This window comes from Myotis yumanensis, unplaced genomic scaffold (genome assembly GCF_028538775.1).
Source record: "Myotis yumanensis isolate MYYU_CA2020_CCGP unplaced genomic scaffold, mMyoYum1.0.hap1 SCAF_4, whole genome shotgun sequence".
In the NCBI taxonomy this organism is placed as follows: domain Eukaryota; kingdom Metazoa; phylum Chordata; class Mammalia; order Chiroptera; family Vespertilionidae; genus Myotis; species Myotis yumanensis.
The window spans coordinates 36,808,466-36,829,280 of record NW_027223755.1 but is presented as its reverse complement, the minus strand read 5'-3'; the positions used below and the strand labels follow the sequence as shown (position 1 = coordinate 36,829,280).

Sequence of the window (20,815 nt, the reverse complement as noted above, 5' to 3'; positions counted from 1 at the left end):
GTCCACAGAAGCTTTTACTCTTAAATGAATGAATCATTGGCCAAGTAGCTCTACCAAGTAATGTAAGAACAAGTAAGTCAATGTGCCATCCTTACCTATTTTAGAAGGACCATTCTCAGCGGAAATTTCAATCAATAATTTCTTCATATTGTGGAGATTTAGAAATTCTTCAGGAATAACTGAAAAAACATTTTTTTTGTCCATATTCACAGACAATTCTTTCAGGCATGGGAACTTGTCCAAATTAGGAAATAGTTGATCTAGAAAACAGCACACAGTTTCTCATTATTTATGTAGAGTTCCAAAATGGCAAATTTGAAACTGTCATTTTGATTCATCACACTATTTTCACATGAAAAGTTTTCACATACTGTTACTGGAGAAAAACGTGTCTAACCCCCTTGTTAGTGGGAGTGGGGTCCTTGCCATATGCCAAGAAACGTAATTTTCTGAGACTTGCACAGGAGGATGCAATATGGCAGAAAACTTTATTTCTGAGGAATTATATCCCTGAGTTTCCAAAGCCCTATTTCACTCAGAAGTGTAGCTGGAGTTTCAGTAGGGCTAAAATCAGAGCCGGTATCCAGAATTATAGTTCCATGTTGCAGCTGGGCCCAATACAACCATTAGGCTAGCTGCAGTCCATCAGTTCATTAGTCCACTGTGTGTGTGGGCCACTTAGGAGAATGCCAGTAAGCCAAGCATGAGCCAAGTGTGCCAAGAGGAACCAAGAGAGTGAACTCCTTTATTCAGGGGATTAAATATCCCAAATTTCCAAGCACTTACAGTGGCCACACCCATTCTGGCCAACCATCTCTCTCCCCGGGTGTGACTGACAGACAAACCCCTTCCCTCTGTCATCCCAACCTTACTGGGCATGCGTCTATCTTCCCTTTGTTGGATTTCTCCCCAGTGTTCTTTAGGGCACATGCTTATAATGTCTGGCCTTCTCTTTGCTCCTTTCCAATTTTTTATAACTAGCTAATTACAAGGTGTCAATACCATAAAACATTCTTTTCTAGAAAGTACATATATGAAGATACTGCTTTATGCAGCACTTATTGATTACTGTGTGGGAAGCCTTGTGCTACTGTCCAGATTCACAAAAATAAATACAACTGGATTTCCACATGCAGAAGAATGAAGTTGGACTCCCTACCTCCCAGCACCATATACAAAATTAACTCAAAATGGATCAACAACTTAAATATAAAAACTAAACTATACAACTCTTAGAAGGATTCTTAGATATGCTACTAAAAAGCACTAGCGAGGAGTCGACCAAGATGGCGGCGTAGGTAAACACCGGAGACCGCTGCCGCAAACAACCATTTCAAAAATACAACTAAAAGACTGAACGGACATCACCCAGAACCACAGGAAGGCTGGCTGAAGAGAGACTCTACAACTAGAAGGAAAGAGAACAGCAAATCGAGGCTCAGAGGCGGCGCAGTGTGGAAAATACAAAGGTACCGAGGTGCGCGAGAAAGCGGGCTGGTGGCTGAGGGCGCGGTTGTCGTTTTCTGTCGGGAGTGAGTCTCAGACTCTGGGCTCCAGATCCGGACGAGTCTCTAGGGACCCAGACTCAAACGGGAGAAGCGGGATTACCTGGCATCAGTTGGAACCTGAGGGCAGCTTTCTCTCCGAGGTTTGCAGCGGCTGCCGGGGTTCTAAGAAGCAGAGCCTCTGGGAACGGGACTGAGCGTGGCCATAACTGCTCCCTCCGCCCGCCCTGTTGATCCCGCCCCGCCCAAAGCCTGCGCACAGCCATTTGCCGATCGCCTCAGGCAAAGGCTGGATTAGCGCCTCCCCAGAAGACAGACGTTTTCCGCACAGCTGATTCCTATAGCCAGTCGGCCTGAGGGTCAAATCCCTCTAGTGTTAACTACAACAATTAAGGCTTGGCTAGAACAAGACTGCGCACAGAGACCACAAGGGGGTGCACCAAGAAAGCATAAAAGATGCGGAGACAAAAAAACATGACAGAAATGGAGGATATGGAGCTAAGAATCGCAATTTTGAGGGCTTGCCATAAATTTGTGCAGAACCTCACGAAAACTAATGAGACCCTCGATGCTACGATAAAGAAATTAGAAAGTAAGCATACACGGACTGAAATAAAGAATATTATACCCAATAGCAGACCAGAGGAGTACAATAATCAAACCAAAGATTCGACAAAAAACACCCAATTGGAAAAGCAAAATGAAAAAAGAATCCGAAAGTGTGAAGATAGTGTAAGGAGCCTCTGGGACAGCTTTAAGCGGTCTAATATCAGAGTCATTGGAGTGCCAGAAGATGAGAGACAGCAAGATATTGAAAACCTATTTCAAGAAATAATGGCAGAAAACTTCCCCCACCTGGTGAAAGAAATGGACTTACAGGTCCAAGAAGCGCAGAGAACCCCAAACAAAAGGAATCCAAAGAGGACCACACCAAGACACATCATCATTAAAATGCCAAGAGCAAAAGACAAAGAGAAAATCTTAAAAGCAGCAAGAGAAAGAGGCTCAATTACCTACAAGGGAATACCCATACGACTGTCAGCTGATTTCTCAACAGAAACTTTGCAGGCCAGAAGGGAATGGCAAGAAATATTCAAAGTGCTGAATACCAAGAACCTACAACCAAGATTACTTTATCCAGCAAAGCTATCATTCAGAATTGAAGGTCAGATAAAGAGCTTCACAGATAAGGAAAAGCTAAAGGAGTTCATCACCGCCAAACCAGTATTATATGAAATGCTGAAAGGTATCCTTTAAGAAGAGGAAGAAGAAGAAAAAGGTAAAGATACAAATTATGAACAACAAACATGCATCTATCAACAAATGAATCTAAGAATCAAGTGAATAAATAACCTGATGTACAGAATGAACTGGTGATTATAATAGAATCAGGGACATAGAAAGGGAATAGACTGACTATTCTTGGGGGAAAAAGGGGTGTGGGAGATGCGGGAAGTGACTGGACAAAAATCATGCACCTATGGATGAACACAGTGGGTGGGGAGTGAGGGTGGAGGGTGGGGTGGGAGCTGGAAGGAGGGGAGTTATGGGGGGAAAAAAGAGGAACAAATGTAATAATCTGAACAATAAAGATTTAATTAAAAAAAAATAAAAAATAAAAAAAATAAAAAGCACTAGCAATTGGACTTCATCCAATTTAAAACAGTGCATCGAAGGACATCATTGAGACATTGAAAAGAACCTACAGTATAAGAGAAAATATTTTCAAACCATACATCCAATAAGGATTTAATATCCAGAATATACAAAGAACTACAACTCAGAACTAAAAGGCAATACAATAAGCCCTGGCTGGTTTGGCTCAGTGGATAGAGCATCAGCCTGCGGACTGGAGGGTCCTGGGTTCAATTCCAGTCAAGGGCAATGCTCGGGTTGCAGGCTTGATCCCCAGTAGGGGTGTGTGCAGGAGGCAGCTGATCAATCTTTCTCTCTCATTGATGTTTCTAACTCTCTCCCTCTCCCTTTCTCCCTGTAAAAAATCAATAAAAAAAAAAAAAAAAAAAATATATATATATATATATATATATATATATATATATATATATACTAGAGGCCCCGTGCACAAAAATTTGTGTGCTCGGGGGTCCCTCAGCCCAGCCTGTGCCCTCTCGCAGTCTGGGACCCCTCCGGGGATGTCCACCTGCTGGCTTAGGCCTGCTCACCGGGGGATTGTGCCTAAGCTGGCACTGATACATCCCTTGGGGGATGTCCACTTGCCAGCGGGCCGAAGCTGCAGTTGAACATCCACAGAGCTGCTGAGGAGGCAGGAGAGGCTCCCACCATCGCCAATGTGATGCCTTCAGCCTGGCTTGTGGCTGAGCAGAGCTCCCCCTGTGGGAGTGCACTGACTACCAGGGGGCAGCTCCTGCATTGAGCATCTGCCCCCTGGTGGTCAGTGTGTGTCATAGTGACCAGTCATTCCCAGTCGTTCTGCTGTTAGGGTCAATTTGCACATTACCGCCCTAACGGGTTTGGCTCAGTGGATAGAGCATCGGCCTGCGGACTGAAGGGTCCCAGGTTCGATTCTCGTCAAGGGCATGTACTCTGGTTGCGTACACATCCCCAGTAGGGGGTGTGCAGGAGGCAGCTGATCGAAGTTTCGCTCTCATCGATGTTTCTAACTCTCTATCCCTCTCCCTTTCTCTCTGTAAAAAATCAATAAAATATATTTGGGGAAAAAAATTGCATGTGCACATTACCCTTTTATTATATAGGATAGAAGCCTGGTGCATGGGTGGGAGCCAGCTGGTTTGCCCTGAAGGGTGTCCCAGATCAGGGTGGGCAGGGGACCCCCAGCTCCCTACAATCGCCCACGTTGCCCCTGCTCATGATCGCTGGCTCTGCCCATGCTCATGCCTAACACCTCTGGCCAAGGCATTAGGCCTGGGCAAGAGACCCCCAGCTCCCCACCATCATCAACTCGGCCCCTGCTCCCTGCAATTGACCGCTCCGCCCTAATGCCTCTCGCCCAGGCATTAGGCCTGGGCAGGGGACCCACAGCTCTCCAAGGGACCTCCTGCTCCACCCCTTCCCAGGCCTAACGCTTGTGGGCAGGGGACCCCAAGCTCCCACCATCAGCAACTGTGCCCCTGCTCCCCATGATCGCTGGCACTGCTCCTGCCCAGGCCTAATGCCTCTGGCCAAGGCATTAGGCCCGAGCAGGGGACCCCCGCAGCTGCAGCCTCCCAAGATCATGGGCTCCACCCCTGCCCGGGCCTTACGCCTCAGGGACCCCCAGCTGCAGCTGCCCCTGCCCCAGCCTAACACCTCCTCTGGCCGAGGCGTTAGGCCTGGGCAGGGGACCCCCCCAGTTGCAGCCGCCTGCGATCATGGGCTCCACCCCTGCCTGGGCCTTACTCCTCTGGCTTAGGCGTGAGGCCCCGGCAGTGGGGACCCCCAGCTGCAGCCGCCCCTGCCCAGCCTAACGCCTCTGGCCAAGGCATTAGACCCAGGCAGGGGACCTCCCCAGCTGCAGCCGCCCCCGATCGTGAGCTCCGCCCCTTCCCGGGCCTAATGCCTTTGGCCGAGGTGTTAGGCCCGGGCAGCAGGGAGCCCAAGCTGCAGCCGCCCCCCTATCGTGGGCTCCGCCCCTGCCCGGGCCTTACGCCTCTGGCCAAGGCGTTAAGCTGGGCAGGGGACCCCCCCAGCTGCAGCCGGCCCCCCCCCGCCCCCCCCCCCCCATCGTGGGCTCCGCCCCTGCCCGGGCCTTACGCCTCTGGTTGAGGCGTGAGGCCCCTGATCGTGGGCTCCGCCCCTGCCCCCACCTTATGCCTCTGGCCGAGGCGGCAGGGGACCCTCGCTGCAGCTGCCCCTGCCCCGGCCTAACACCTCCTCTGGCCGAGGCGTTAGGCCCAGGCAGGGGAACCCCCAGCTGCAGCCGCCCCCGATCGTGGGCTCCGCCCCTGCCCTGGCCTTATGCCTCTGGCCGAGGCGTTAGGCCCGGGCAGGGGACCCTCGCTGCAGCTGCCCCCCGATGGTGGGCAGGGGACCCCCCCCCGCTGCAGCCGCCTGCGATCGTGGGCTCTACCCTTGCCTGGGCCTAACGCCTCTGGCTTAGGCGTGAGGCCCGGGCAGTGGGGACCCCCAGCTGCAGCCATCCCTGCCCAGCCTAACGCCTCTGGCCGAGGCATTAGGCCCAGGCATGGGACCCCCCCCAGCTGCAGCCGCCCCCGATCGTGAGCTCTGCCCCTTCCCGGGCCTAACGCCTTTAGCCAAGGCGTTAGGCCGGGGCAGGGGACCCACCAGCTGCAGCCCCCTCCATCGTGGGCTCCGCCCCTGCCTGGGCCTTACGCCTCTGGCCCAGGCGTTAGGCCCGGGCAGCGGGGACCCCAGCTGCAGCCACCCCTCCCGGGCCTTTTGCCTCTGGCGGAGGCGTTAGGCCCGGGCAGAGGATCCCCCAAGCTGCAACCGCCCCCCATGGGCTCCGCCCCTGCCCGTGCCTAATGCCTCTGGCCGAGGCGTTAGGGCAGCGGGGACCCCCAGCTGCAGCTGCCCCCCCCCCCCCCAGCTGCAACCGCTCCCTGATCGTGGGCTCCGGGCAGTGGCTACAGCCACCCCGCGATCCTGGGCTCCACCCCTGCCCAGCTCCCATTGCTGGCTCCACCCCTACTTCCTGCTATCACTGGCCAGTGCAGCAAAGGCCAGGATTCTCCGATCATGGCTGGGGTGCAGGGCAAAGGCAGCCCTGGGGGCCGCCTTTGCCCTGCCCCCCAGCTCTTAGCTCCCCCCTGGGAGTGCCAGGGGGCTTCTTCTGTGCTTTCCATTTTGCCTCCCTGCATTGTGCCTACATATGCAAATTAACCGCCATCTTTGTTGACAGTTAACCGCCATCTTGGCTGGTGATTAATTTGCATATATTGCTAATTAGCCAATGGGAAGGGTAGCAGTTGTACGCCAATTACCATGTTTCTCTTTTATTAGTGTAGATATATATATATATTTTAAATGGGCAAAGGACTTACTAGACATGTCTTCCCAAAAAAGACACAAGCAGCCAATAAATAAGCACATGAAAATATGCACAAACCATTAGTCATTAGGGAAATGCAAATCAAAACCACAATGAAATACCTCTTCACACCTACTAGTATGCCTTTATAATAAAAAAAATTTTTTTTGATGAGAATGTGGAGAAATTGGAGCCACCCTCCCCTCCGCCCCCATGCCCTGCCCTGTACAATGGTCATGAAAATGTAAAATGGTACAGCCATGTCTGGCCAGTGTGGCTCAGTGGTTGAGCATTGACCTATAAACCAGGAAGTCACGGTTCCATTCCTGGTCAGGGCACATACCCAGGTTGCAGGTCAATCCCTGGTAGGGAGTGTGCCGGAGGCAGCTGATCAATGATTCTCATCATTGATGTTCCTATGTCTCCCTCTCACTTCTCTGAAATCAATAAAAATATATTTTTAAAAATTAAATAAAAATGGTGCAACCACTCTGGAAAATTAAGAGATTTGGAGATTTCTCAAAAATTAAGTAAAATTACTATTTGCCTTAGCCCGTTTGGGTCAGTTGTTAGAGCGCCGGCCCATAATTAAAGGGTCCTGGGTTCTGTTCAAGTCAAGGGAACAAACCTTAGCTGCATGCTCAATCCCCAGCCCTGGTTGGGATGCGTGTAGGAGGCAACCAGTCGATGTGTCTCTCTAGTGTTGATGTTTCTCTCTGTCTCCCCATCCCACTATGTAAAAATCAATGGAAAAAAATATCCTGTGGTGAGGATTAACAAACAACAAAAACAAAATTACTATTATTAATATGATGCAGCAATTCCATTTCTAAGTAAATATCTAAAAGAATTGAAAGCAGGGTCTCAAAGAGATATATGTACACCCATATTCATAGCAACATGACTTACAATAGCCAGAAGAAATAATACAAAGCAAAGCACACCTAGACATATAGCAAACTGTTGAAAAACCAAAGCCACAAGAGCAAAAAGTAGAAATGGAAAAAAAATTTAAATATTATTTACACAAGTATTAAAAAACACAAGTACCTAGGAATAAATTTAATGAAAGAAATAGAAAGCCTACACTGAAAACTTGCAAACATTACTTAAAGCAGTGAAAGGAGACACAAGTGGGAGATATTATTTCCCATTTATTTTCCAGACAGTACAGTGTAAGCTCTTCCTTCCACTTAGCAGATAGGGTGAGGGCAATCCTCAGGCATCATCTTTGCGTACAGATCATTATTTTACTAATAAGTAATTTGTGTCTGCTTATTATTATTTTTATCTGAGTTGTTTGAAATTAGTTAATTTTCATTAATTTTTATCTGAGCTGTTTGAAAAACATTCTTTTTTTAGAAGATATATATATATACAGACACATATATATATACATATATATATGCTTTTATTTTTAAAAATATATTTTATTGATTTTTTACAGAGAGGAAGGGAGAGGGATAGAGAGTTAGAAACATTGATGAGAGAGAATCATCGATCAGCTGCCTCCTGTACATCCCCAACTGGGGATGTGCCCGCAACCAAGGTACATGCCCCTGACCGGAATTGAACCTGGGACCCATCAGTCCACAGGCCAACGCTCTATCCACTGAGCCAAACTGGTTAGGGCTATGCTTTTATTTTTTAATTGAAAACCAAAATGCATTCTACTGGGAAATATTCACAGGGAAATATTCTAAGAAACGGGTCTACAATTCCCTCAGTTACCCATTTTCCACTCCTGTTTTCTTTCCAGCTCTTTTTTTAAAAATATTTTTTTCTTTATTGATTAAGCTATTACATATATGTCCTTATTCCCCCATGCCCCCCCCCGACACCCCCGCTCATGCCCTCACCCCCCTGGTGTCTGTGTCCATCGGTTAGGTTTATATGCATGCATACATGTCCTTTGGTTGATATCTCCTCCTTACCCCCACCCTCCCCTACTTCCAACATTCTATTTAGAAGCCTTTCACTAATTCATACTACTGACAAAAATAAATTACTGAAGGTTTATATTATATCTATCCTATCAGCAAGCATTTATGGTCTCATGCTTTCAGAAGTTTTATCCACCTAAAACCAAGACTGAGCAAATAAAATTACTATCAGAATAGCCAATTAAAATATATTCATACACACACACACACACACACACACCTGGTATCTGGGTTGTTCCTGAGACTTCGAGGGATTCCAGGGAAGGCAGATTGAGAAGCAATTCCTGTTCTACTGCATTCAGCTCAGATTCATTTATGGAGCACTTGGTGAAAGAAGCTTTATACTGCTCAATAGCTGGGCAAAGGCTTTCAATAAAGCCCCTGCTTCCCCTTAAGTGAAGTTCAATGTGCTGTGAAGCTGAAAAAACTGCCATTAGAACCCTGAGCGTCTCTTGGTCCACACCATCCATGTTAGTCACGTGGACTTCCAGAAGAGGAATCTTGTGCTGCTTTGGAGAAAGTTTCCAATAGCCAGTGCTGATGTCTGGTGGTGCTTTGACAATCATACTCATAAATCTCAATATGTCTTTCTGTTTTTCAACTATATTCTGCTCCCATTCCATCATATCTTCAAAGGCAGCAGCACAGTCCTGTTGTATAGTTGGTGCCTGTGATTTGTCCCAACATCTCTCCAGACATGAACTATCTGATACAGGTGACATGATTTTCATGTTTCCAGTTACAGAGACTTTGATGCTCCTCAACAATAGCAGGCTTTCTGGATGGTCAAAAAAATACGGCAAATTAAGCATATCCAAAGTCAGGGTTCTCCCTTGAAGGAATTGCAAAATAAATGGAGAACATGCTTCAACAGTGTTGCTTTGATAAGCAATTTTTATAGCAAAAGTCAGTAAATGTTTTGAAACCAGTGAAAAGCAATCTTCTGGAGATAGTTGCCACAATGACCTATATAGGCACACGCTCTCTGAAACTTCCGGATGGTGCTTCAGATCGTCTTTTTCAGATAAATTCTCCAATGACTTTTTGTTGTCCAACAAATGAAGCAAATGAGATACAATTTTTGGCCCTGCCTTTGTTGAAGGGTAGCAGGAGACATACGTCAAAAAATTGTTACAGGAACTTAAAGTCATCATGGAAGAGTGGATTTGTTTCAAATAATAAAGTCCCAAGTCTTGATCTTCTTGCCTATCGGAATCCAGGAGTACTATCAGCCCCATCCCAGCAAGAAATTCTTGGAATGCAGGATCTAAAAACTGATAGACTGGTCTCAGTCTCTGGGCTGTGAATTTACTCATCAGGCACATGGTTAGATCTTCATCTTCGTCAACTCCTGCTTCTACAAGGTCATCATCACTAAATTCAAAGCAAGAAGAGAAAAACCCTTTCAAGGCCAGCTTACCACAGGAGGACACATTTGCTTTGAAACGTTCAGCTGAAAGTTTGTGCTTTAAGGATAGGCATTCTATATAGGATTTGAAAACAGTCACATGATCATAGGACCGGTCAAAAGGGTTTCGAAACCAATTAGCACAAACTGCTGCTACAAAAAGAGGAGTTTTCTGAATTCCCTGCATATTTGCATTCATTTTAAAGTGAATCATAAACTTTTGCAGACAGATCAAATCATGAGAAAAAAACTTCCGTAATATGTAGACAGTATTATAGAAGGGAAATGCTTTGATCTCTAGAATCGTATGTAGGTACTGTCGGATGTCCCTGGTCCTGTTTGTGCGGACAGCAATCAATAAACAGGTCCTTGATGAGTGGCTCTTATGAATCAGTTTTTGTATGACTTGAGGGACTGAGCACATTTCTTTGTAGTCATCCAAAAGGAATAACACCTGATTCTTTAACTGCTGCATGATGTTCCTTAGGGACATTTCAGTAACAGATCCTTCTGTCTCTAGGAGTTGGTCACAAATGATGTTGGCCAGCCCTTGGTCCAGTTTGGTAGAGCTAAGGGAGAGATAGAAGACCAGCTGGAACCTGTTTAACAAGGGACAGCATCCTGATGCCCACAGAAGAGCTATTTTCTTCAGGAGGACTGTCTTTCCACTACCAGCTTCACCCTCCACACACATGACAGAGTTCAAGTTGGCAAAGACATCAGACAACAGTACAGGCTTTTGCACAGGAGTGCTGACGTGTTTTGAAGCAAGGGACAGATCACAACTCAGCAAGTGGTCTGTGGCCAGACTGGAAGAGACCTCAAGCATATACATGCGGCGGAAACTGGCATCGGTGTAGGCTTCTTTCAGTCGCTGGTTCAGGCATTTTGCCTCCTCAAACCACTGGGCTTCACTCTGGGCTGTCTCTGTGGAAAGAAGAAAGGAGGCACAAACACAAATCCTCTCTCTTTTAAAATCCCCTACATATAAATATATGTACACATATACAGGGTGTCCCAAAAAATGTATACACACACGTTATCAGCTGATTTCTATTACATTTTGAAAATCAAATGTATTTTAATAAACACTACCCTTATTATTTTGGGGGGGGCACCCTGTATATAATCCCATGAGCTATTTCAAAATCCTTACCTGGCACTAGAGAACTAACTGCTGCTGAATCTTCAAGATTGGTTTCACTTATGGTTTCCTTTGAAAATAAAATCCACTATTAAATAAATATTTATATAAGGGTGAGGTATCATGTTACAATTGGGGACCAAACATTGCTGAAATACAACCCACCCTCAAATATTTATGCCTGTTGAAAAGAGGAATGCTACAAATATGGAGCAATACATGATCTCCAAACTCCTCAAGTGTGTGCTCCTAAGTGGTACATACGGGGGAGTCAAGCAGAGATTACTGTCCAGGTAATCAGAATCATAGCATCTAGTGCAAGACAGCCCTCCAAAAATCATTAGATACAGCTACTGACCTAAGTTATTAACATGTTTAATATTACATACCTGCAGTGTAGGAAGGTTATGTTTCTTCCTTAAAAAGTAAGCCATTTAAATATCCCAAGCTTTTTTCTTCAATTTCATTTTTCAGCTAACAAATATAAACTTAAATCAAATGAATAGCCAGTTACTTTTTATTTCTGTGGGGTGACAAACCTAATATACCTAACATACAGCCTCAAATAAGGTGTGTAGGCGTGTATGTGTATGTGTGTGTGCGCATGTGAAATTGATAATGGCTTATATCCCAGAGAACTATGACCCATTTAAAGGGGTCAACCTATTATCTGGGTTTATGATTTCGTTGGTCATTTGTTTTTGTAAAAGAAATATCTTTCCAGCCCTGAGAATGGCCAAGTAGCAAGTCAGACCTTATTGTCCTCCAAGTGAAGATTGCGTGGATCTGAGCACCTCTGAGTCTAAAAGAGTCTGGGCCCCAAAGTAGAAGGGATTGACTCTACATTTAATGAAGCGAGGTATTATATCTTATTTACTGTAGTATTCCCATCTGCACCTAACACATCATAGATGCTTAATAGGTACTTGTTAAATTTATTTATTTACTTATTTAGGATAAGCAATTCCTGTTCAAACACAGTTTTCAACCATGTACTGCTAAAATAAACAAGATGGTGTTCATTACCGTCAATTCAGAAAGCTCATCGTGGCTCTGCAGGTCTGGAATCACTTCTGCAGAGGCCTTCAGATTTTGGAGAAACAGACAACTAAGCACAAAAGTTAAAAGTTATAAAATTAGTTGTAGACAAGTAAGACTTGGCATTAGGTTTTTAAAAATACTGTTAGAGTTTTAATGGGAAAATTTTAATATAAAATTGACATTTCTAGTGATCTGTTCTGTCAGTGTCATTATCAAGCAAGACATTCAGACTGTAGCTGTCAGCAATAGAAATGCAAGTGTTTTGTAAAGTAATGAGGGGGATAACACTCAAACATGAAACCAACTAAAATGAACCTAAAGAATCAAAAATAGAGAAGAAAGCACTGGCTGGTGTAGCTCAGTTGATTGGAGTATCATCCTGTACACCAAAAGATTGTGGGTTCTAATCCCAGTTAGGGCACATATGAGGCTATGGGTTTGATTCCTGGTCCATGCACATGCCAGGCACAGCTGATTGATGTTTCTGTGTGTGTGTGTGTGTGTGTGTGTGTGTCTCTCTCTCTCTCCCTCTCTCTCTCTCTCGCTTTCTCAAATCAATTAAAAATAATTAATTTTTTTAAAATAGAGAAGAAAACTTTGTTTCACTTCTGAAACAAAGAATAAAAGAGAGTAGAAAAACTGGTTACATCCAAATAAAGTCTAGAGTTGATAGTAAGGTATCAATGTTGGTTTCTTAATTTTGACAAATGTACCATGGTAATGTAATATATATTAGTATTAGGGGAAACTGGGTGTGGGATTATAGGAACTCAGTATTATCTTTGTACTTTTTCTCTAAATCTAAAATTAGTCCCCAAAAAAGGTTTATTTTTAAGCCTGGCTGGCATGGCTCAAAGATTGAACATTAACCTATGAACCAGGAGATCAAGGTTCGATTCTTGGTCAGGGCACATGCCCAGTTGCAGGTTCAATCCCCAGTAGGGGGCGGGGGCACATGCCCAGTTGCAGGTTTAATTCCCAGTAGGGGGCGTGCAGGAGGCATCTAATCAATGATTCTCTTCATTGATGTTTCTAGCTCTCCCTCTTCCTTCCTCTCTGAAGTAAAAAAAAAAATGTATTTTTTTAAAAGGTTTATTTTTAAAACTTCCAGCAGAATGAAGACAAAAGAATGGCCACAAACATACTCTCTAAAAACTACTTACCAAGCATCATGAAACTGGAACATATTACTCTCTAAATCAGAGATGGGGAACCTTTTTACTGCCAAAGGCCATTTGGGTATTTATAATATCACTAGTGGCACGGTGCACAAAATTTGTGCACATTAAAAGGGAATTAATTCGAGGAAGTATTTTAATCACCTTCACCTCAGTGCTGGGTGGGGTGCATGCAGGCAGCGTGACGTTAGCACTGGGCAGGCCTGCGCGCACCTTCGCTGGGGGTCGAAGTCCCCACACCCGTCCCCGCCCACCAGCTCCTGTGCACGTGTTGCCTGTTGACTGGTAAAGACTGGGACACCTTTAGGACCAATTAGCATATTACCTCTTTATATATATAGATTTGTGGGGCCATACAAAATTATCAACATAAAAATTATATTTAGGCAAACATTTAATTAACTCACCCATAATGCCTTGGCAGGGCCAGATCAAATGATTTTGCAGGCCTTACACAGCTTGCGGGTTGGACGTTCCCCATCCCTGCTCTAAACTTAGATATGATGTCTGCCTGAAGAACCAAGGGAGAAAATTCTAAAGAGCTCTGCCCTAAATAATTAACTTGGATAGGTGAGAATTATAAATGTCAGTAGGTAAAAGAGAAAACTAGGAAAAACCAACTGGCTTGGGCTTGTTTTCCTGCTGCAAAATCACAGAAAACCAGGAAAAAAAGCAAGAGGACACTCATTTTTATTTTCCTAGATGGCTTGGAGATGACTATAGAAATAGGAAAATAGCAAATAGGACTTTTAATGTTTTTGTCCAAGGTCACTATGCAGATAGACCCATCAAGAAAAGTAAAAAATAGACTTTTTTCATACAAACAAACCCAATACAGTTAGTTGTCAGCAGACTTGCATTCCAAGAAATGTTAAAGGACGTTCTTCAGTTAAAAGGAAAATTATAACAGAAGGAATTCCAATTGGTCCTCCCAAAAGAATGAAAAATGCCAGGGATGGTAACTAAATGGGTAAATATGCAAGACATTTTTTCTCTTTTTAAAATGTATTTAAAAGGTAATTGTTTAAAGCAAAGATATAATAATATATTGTGAGATTTATAATATGTATAATGGTAAAATCTATACTAATAAAAGGGTAATATGCTAATTAGACTAGACATCTTCCAGACATCCTTCTGGACAAAGCCACAGTGGCAGAGGCAGAGGCAGAGGCAGAGGCAGTTAGGGGCAACCAGGCTGGCAGGGTAGGACAGTTAGGGGAGACCAGGCAGGCAGGCAGGCGAGCGGTTAGGAGCCAGTGGTCCCAGATTGCAAGCCATTGCAATCTGGGGGTCGAAGTGCGCGCAGGCCTGCCCAGTGCTAACGTCACGCTGCCTGCATGCATCCCCGCCCAGCACTGAGGTGAATCTGATCAGTGGTCCCTGATTGTAGGCCATTTATTGGGCCTACACCAGCAGTCAGATATCCCCCGAGGGGTCCTGGAATTGAGAGGGTGCAGGACCGGCTGAGGGATCCTGCCCCCGTTCACAAATTTCGTGCACTGGGCCTCTAGTATCTACACTAATAAAAGACAAAGATGCTAATTGACCATACCTTTGCCCAAGCCATGCCCACCAGCCAATCAGAGTGACTATATGCAAATTAACCCAACCAAGATGGCGGCAGGCAACCACAGAGCTGGAGCAAGCAGGAGGCTTAGTTGCCCTGGCGATGGAAGAAGCCAAGCTTCCTGCCAGCCCTGGCCAGCTGTAGCCTCCGCAAAAGGCAACAAAGTTCCAATTATAGAAGATAAATAAATCCCAGATAACTGCTTCCAGCCAGCCTCCACTGGGAGCTTGGGTGGCTGGGGGCTGTGGCCAGCCTACAAACAGCCATCAGCCACTCACCCAGGCTGGCCACACCCTCATGGGGTGAGGGTCCCTGCTGGGGGAGTTGGCCAGCCTGCAAAAAGCCATCAGTCCCTCACCCGGGCTGGCCAGGTACCCCAGCTGGGACCCCTACCCTGAAGGGGCTATGGCCAGCCTGCAAACAGCCATCAGCCCTCACCCAGGATGGCCACACCCTCATGGGGTGAGGGTCCCTGCTGGGGTGCTTGGCCAGCCTGCAAACAGCCATCAGCCCCTCACCCAGACTGGCCAGGCACCCCAGCGGGGACCCCTACCCTGAAAGGGGTGTGGCCAGCCTGCAAACAGCCATCAGCCCCTCACCTGGGCTGGCCAGGGACCCCAGCGGTGACCCCTACCCTGAAGGGGCTGTGGCCAGCCTGCAAACAGCCATCAGCCCCTCACCCGGGCTGGCCAAGCACCCCAGCAGGGACCACCACCCTGAAGGGGCTGTGGCCAGCCTGCAAACAGCCATCAGCCCCTTACCTAAGATGGCCACACCCTCATGGGGTGAGGATCCTCGCTGGGGGGTTGGCCAGCCTGCAAACAGCCATCAGCCCCTCACCCAGGGTGGCCAGCCTGCAAACAGCCATCAGCCACTCACCCAGGCTGGCCAGGCACCCCAGTGGGGACCCCCACCCTGATCTGGGACACCCTTCAGGGCAAATCAGCCGGCCCCCACCCATGCACCAGGCCTCTATCTTCCTATCTAATAATAGGCAAACATTGTAATTGACCGTACCTTCGCTATGCCTCCCATTGGCTAATCAGCACGATATGCAAATTAATTGCCAACAAAGATGGCGGTTAATTTGCATACATAGGCTCCAAGCGGCGGAGGGAAGACTGAAGGAGAGACGCAGCAGCTAAGACGGAAGACTGAAGGTTGCTCCGGCCAGAGCAAAGGCCTGGGTCCCAGGTGCCAGAGGAAAACCTGTGCCAGCAGCCAGGAGAAGGGAAGGCCTATTGCACGAATCTCTTCATGCAACAGGCCTCTTGTATATAATAAAAGGGTAATATGCAAATTGACCCTAACAGCAGAACGACTGGGAATCACTGGTCACTATGACACACACTGACCACCAGGGAGCAGACGCTCAATGCAGGAGTTGCCCCTTGGTGGTCAGTGTGCTCCCACAGGGGGAGCACTGCTCAGCCACAAGCCAGGTTGATGGCTGCCAGTACAGCTGTGGTGGTGGGAGCCTCTCCCGCCTCCTCAGCAGCACTAAGGATGTCCGACTACAGCTAGGCCTGCTCCCCACTAGCAAGTGGACATCCCCCGAGGTTTTCCGGGCTGCCAGAGGGATGTCTGACTGACAGCTTAGGCCCAATCCCCCCGGGAGCAGGCCTAAGCCTGCAGGTGGTCATTCCCTGAGGGGTCCCAGACTGCGAGAGGGCACAGGCTGGGCTGAGGGACTCTCCCGAGTGCACAAATTTTTGTGCACCGGGCCCTCAAGTATGATAATAAAAGCAAAAGGATAGAAGGGGAGAAATAGAAATATACTGTTACATAATTCATACATTATATATCAAGTGTTATAATATCTAAAGATCACTGATAATGTTAAACATGCACATTATAAATTCTAGAGCAAGCAGGCACTAAAAAGACAAAGATGTATAGCTAATAAACCAATAATAGAGATAAAATGGAACACTAAAAAATACTCAAACTCAGAAAAGTCATGAAAAGAAGAAAAAGAAACAAAGAGAGTTGTAAAAAATAGAAAGCAAATAGCAAAATAGTATATTTGAATCCAGAAGACCTGCACTCCAAGAAATGTTGTATATCAATAATTAAATTATATGTACATATTCTTTTAGAAAAATATGTTTTTATTGATTTCATAGAGAAGAAGGGAGGAGGGAGAGAGAGAAACATCAATGATGAGAGAGAATCATTAATTGGCTGCCTCCTGCACGTCCCCTAATGAGATCAAGCCCACAACCCAGGTATGTGCCCTGATCAGGAATTGAAATGTGACCTCCTACCACAGGTCGACGCTTAACCACTGAGCAATACCTGCCGGGCCAAATGTAAATGTTCTAAACACTCCCATTGTCAGAGTTAAAAACTAGATCCAACCCTGTTGCCTGCCTACAAGAAATTTGCTTTAAATATAAAGCCATAGATTAAAAGTAAAATGATTTCAAAAATTATGTAAAAACTAATTATAGAAAAACTGGAGTGATAAAATAATATTAATATCAGATAAAGACTTAAGAATAAGGAATACTATGAGGGTAAAGAGAACAGTTCATATATTCTCTGAATATGAAAGGGCAAATAATAATACACACTTTTGAAGAAAAATAATGTGGAAATTACATGGGAAAATATGAAAAATTTTAGATTGTCAAAAATTTAAATTTGGACAATACCAAATTAGTAAGGAAGCAGGCCATGGAAAATTCATCTATGCTAGTGTAAATGTACTAGTAATTTATGAGTACAACCACTCTGAAAAACTTTTACACATTCTAGTAAGGTTGAATATGTTCAAATTCTATGACTGTGCAATTCCATATTTTGTTATATGCCCTAGAGAGTAACGCTCAGGGCATTGGGAAATATGCACAAGAATGTTCGTAGTACCATTACTTGAATTTGCAACATCCCTAAGACAACCCAGATGTTGAATCAATAATGGAAGAGATAATTATACACTTGTGAAATAAGACACTATATAGCAGTGAAAACAAGTAGACGACAACTCTATACATAATTAAGAATGAGCTTGCAAAACGATGTGGAGCTACATGTGTCATTCACAGAAGAACCATGCAGTATGCTTCTATTTTCACTTTAAGAATAGGCAAAATTCAATATGTTTAAGGTGACATATGTAGTGGGTAAAACCATAAAGAGAAGCAGATGAATAATTAACCAAAAATTCAGGATCATGTTTAACTCTGGATTGGAGGAACAAGGATATAATTGGAATTGGGAAGGGTGGATATACAGTAGCCTTCTAAGGCATTTGGTAATGTTCAATTTCTTAACTTCTGTGGTCGATACATTGGTTTCTTATTGTCCTTCAAATCATAAATATTTTAGTTACTCCTTTGGAGGCATCCTAGTCTTCAATTAAAAAAGAAAGAAAGAAAGCAAGCAAAGGAAGAGTAAAAACCACACAAAAGGAAGTTGATAGATTCCAGAAAAAAAGTTCTAAACAAGCCAAAACTGGTTTGGCTCAGTGGATAGAGCGTCGGCCTGCGGACTGAAAGGTCCCAGGTTCGACTCCGGTCAAGGGCATGTACCTGGATTGCGGGGACATCCCCAGTAGGAGATGTGCAGGAGGCAGCTGATCGATGTTTCTCTCTCATCGATGTTTCTGACTCTCTATCTCTCTCCCTTCCTCTCTGTGAAAAATCAATAAAATATATTAAAAAAAAAAAAGTTCTAAACAAAAGTAGACTGCATACTAGCTTGTTTCCAGAAATTAAGAGGAATGTCCCTACAATTCTCAACAATTTACTAAATACTAACTCAAATAAGAAAGAAAATAAGCAACTACTTCTGTCAAAACTCCTTCAAAGCAGTATCCTCTTTAGAATCTTAGAATTAAATGGGAGTATTTGTTTTAAGATCTGTATGTATTAATACTTATTTCTGGAAAAAAGTCTTACAAATTACAAAGTGAAAACAACTAATTTCTTCTTACAACTCAACATTTATGGAGAGTTTGGTGAGCAAAAAATAAGTAAGCCAAAAAACTTTAAACATTCACAGAAAAAAAAAATGAAAGAAATAGCCATTTCACTCAGCCAGAGTGGCTCAGTGGTGAGCATCAACCTATGTATGAATCTAGAGGTCATGGTTCAGTTCCTGGTTGGGGCACTTGCCCGGTTGTGGGCTCGATACTTAGTGGGGGAGCATTCGGGATGCAGGCAATCAATGATTTTCTTTCATCACTGATGTTTTTATCTCTCTCTTCTTCTCCCTTCCTCTTGGCAATCAATATATATATGTATATACAAAACAAAAAAGAAACAGCCATTTCTTCATGAAATTTTAAAACACTAGAAACAAACAGAAAAACCTAAAAACTTCTAGAAGGGGTGGAGATGTGGTTTGCAATCTAAGGATTAAGAATCAGAATCAATAGCAACATTAGAAGCTATGCGAAAATGTAGCAATGCCTTTACAATTGAAATTAAGACAACTTCTAACCTAGAATTCTATACCCAGCTAAATTATCAAACAAATGTGAGAATATATTCAGATATATGAATTATATACAAGCTAGAAATATGTATCTCTTGTGCAATCTTTTCCAGGGGACTTGGAGGAGTACTCCACCAAAATGAGTGGATAAACCAAGAAGATGACATTAGATAGGACACATGAGCTACAACACAGGAGAGAGCCAATAGGAATCCCTAGGATCCTAGGATGACTACAGGATAAACAGTTCATGTTGGAGAGAAACTTCAAGAAAATGAAAATGATGGAAATGCTTATAGTTCTGAATGACTAGAGAGAAGATTTAAACATCTGGGTGAATTTGATGATAAACTGGTCCTCAAGACATAAAAAAAAAATACCTAACCAAATACTATAGTTAAAGAAAAGTATTGGTGAGAATATGGAGAAATATATATAACTCTGTCATAAAAAAAAGAAATGAAGTACTGATACATGCTACAACATGGATGAACCTCAATATATTATGCTAAGTGAAAGAAGCCAGACACAAAAGTCATATTGTATGTTTCCATTTATATAAAATATCCAGAATAAGTAAATCTGTAGAGACAGAAAGTATATTGGTAGCTCTAAGGAGCTAGACTAGGATGGGGTGGGAAGATAGGGAGTGACTACTTAATGGGTACAGTTTTCTTTTGGGGTAATGAAAATGGAATTAGAGGAAGTGGTTGCACAACATTGTGAATGTACTAAATACTACTAGATTGCGCACTTTAAAGTGGTTAATGTATGAATTTCATTTTAAAAATTAAACTACTAACAAGACAATTTTACTTTCTATAAAAATTAAAATTTGTGCAGAGGCAAAATAATAATTTACTACAGGTTCAGTTCTGCAGTCATGATAAATAAACATATAATGTAAAAATATTGATCTCACCAAAACTATGCTATAACTATAATAAAGGAAATGCTAAATGGAAAGGGTGTCATGAGAATAAGGGGATAAGAGATAAAGACTCATTCTTCAGAGTAGCAATCAGAGGGTTGAGCAAATATTTAAGAAAATGCAGGGAAAAGTGAGGGACAAATTGTTTTAAAGTATATCCAAATTCACAGACACTAAGCATTCATTCCACTCACTCAGGAAAATATTTGGAATGATCTTCTAAGGGGTCATCACCTTCCACCCAGTTGTTCATACATCCTCCACAGGAAAAACACTGGACGGTGTCCTCTATACCTAGATGCAAAGAAATTCAATCAGTGTAACTGGCATGTGTATTTCTCAAGTGACACAGGTAATAACTACCAGGCCTTTATTAGCAAAACCCTACTTGTATTTCCAATCAAATTCTGTGACAAAGTCACAAGTTGGGGCAATATTCTATACAGGACCAAAGGGGTAATGAGCAAATAGTCATGGATGCCTCCATGTGGCATGTACTTTGATGAACACCCTTTCCCTGTCCCATCCTCCTATGGAGCAGGGGATGTGCAAATCAGTGTACGCATTAAAGCTCCATGAAGGAAAAGACTTTTGTCTGTTTTGCTCCCCAATGAATCTCATGGACTTGAAGAGTGCCTAGCACTTATTAAGCACTCTATAAGCATTTGTCTAGTGATTAAATA

At 44.1% G+C, this 20,815-nt stretch overlaps 1 protein-coding gene across 1 annotated transcript in view; it reads right to left on the bottom strand.

Annotated features, from left to right (window-relative positions):
• The window catches only part of NAIP (NLR family apoptosis inhibitory protein), a 45,615-nt gene that overhangs the window by 10,431 nt on the left and 14,369 nt on the right, over positions 1–20,815 (bottom strand). The window contains exons 7-11 of the mRNA XM_070412139.1: positions 20,327–20,426; positions 11,996–12,077; positions 10,982–11,039; positions 8,638–10,752; positions 96–260 (exon numbers count right to left, since the gene is read on the bottom strand). Coding sequence (XP_070268240.1) covers positions 96–260; positions 8,638–10,752; positions 10,982–11,039; positions 11,996–12,077; positions 20,327–20,426 — 2,520 coding nt within the window. The remainder of the gene's footprint in view (positions 1–95; positions 261–8,637; positions 10,753–10,981; positions 11,040–11,995; positions 12,078–20,326; positions 20,427–20,815) is intronic.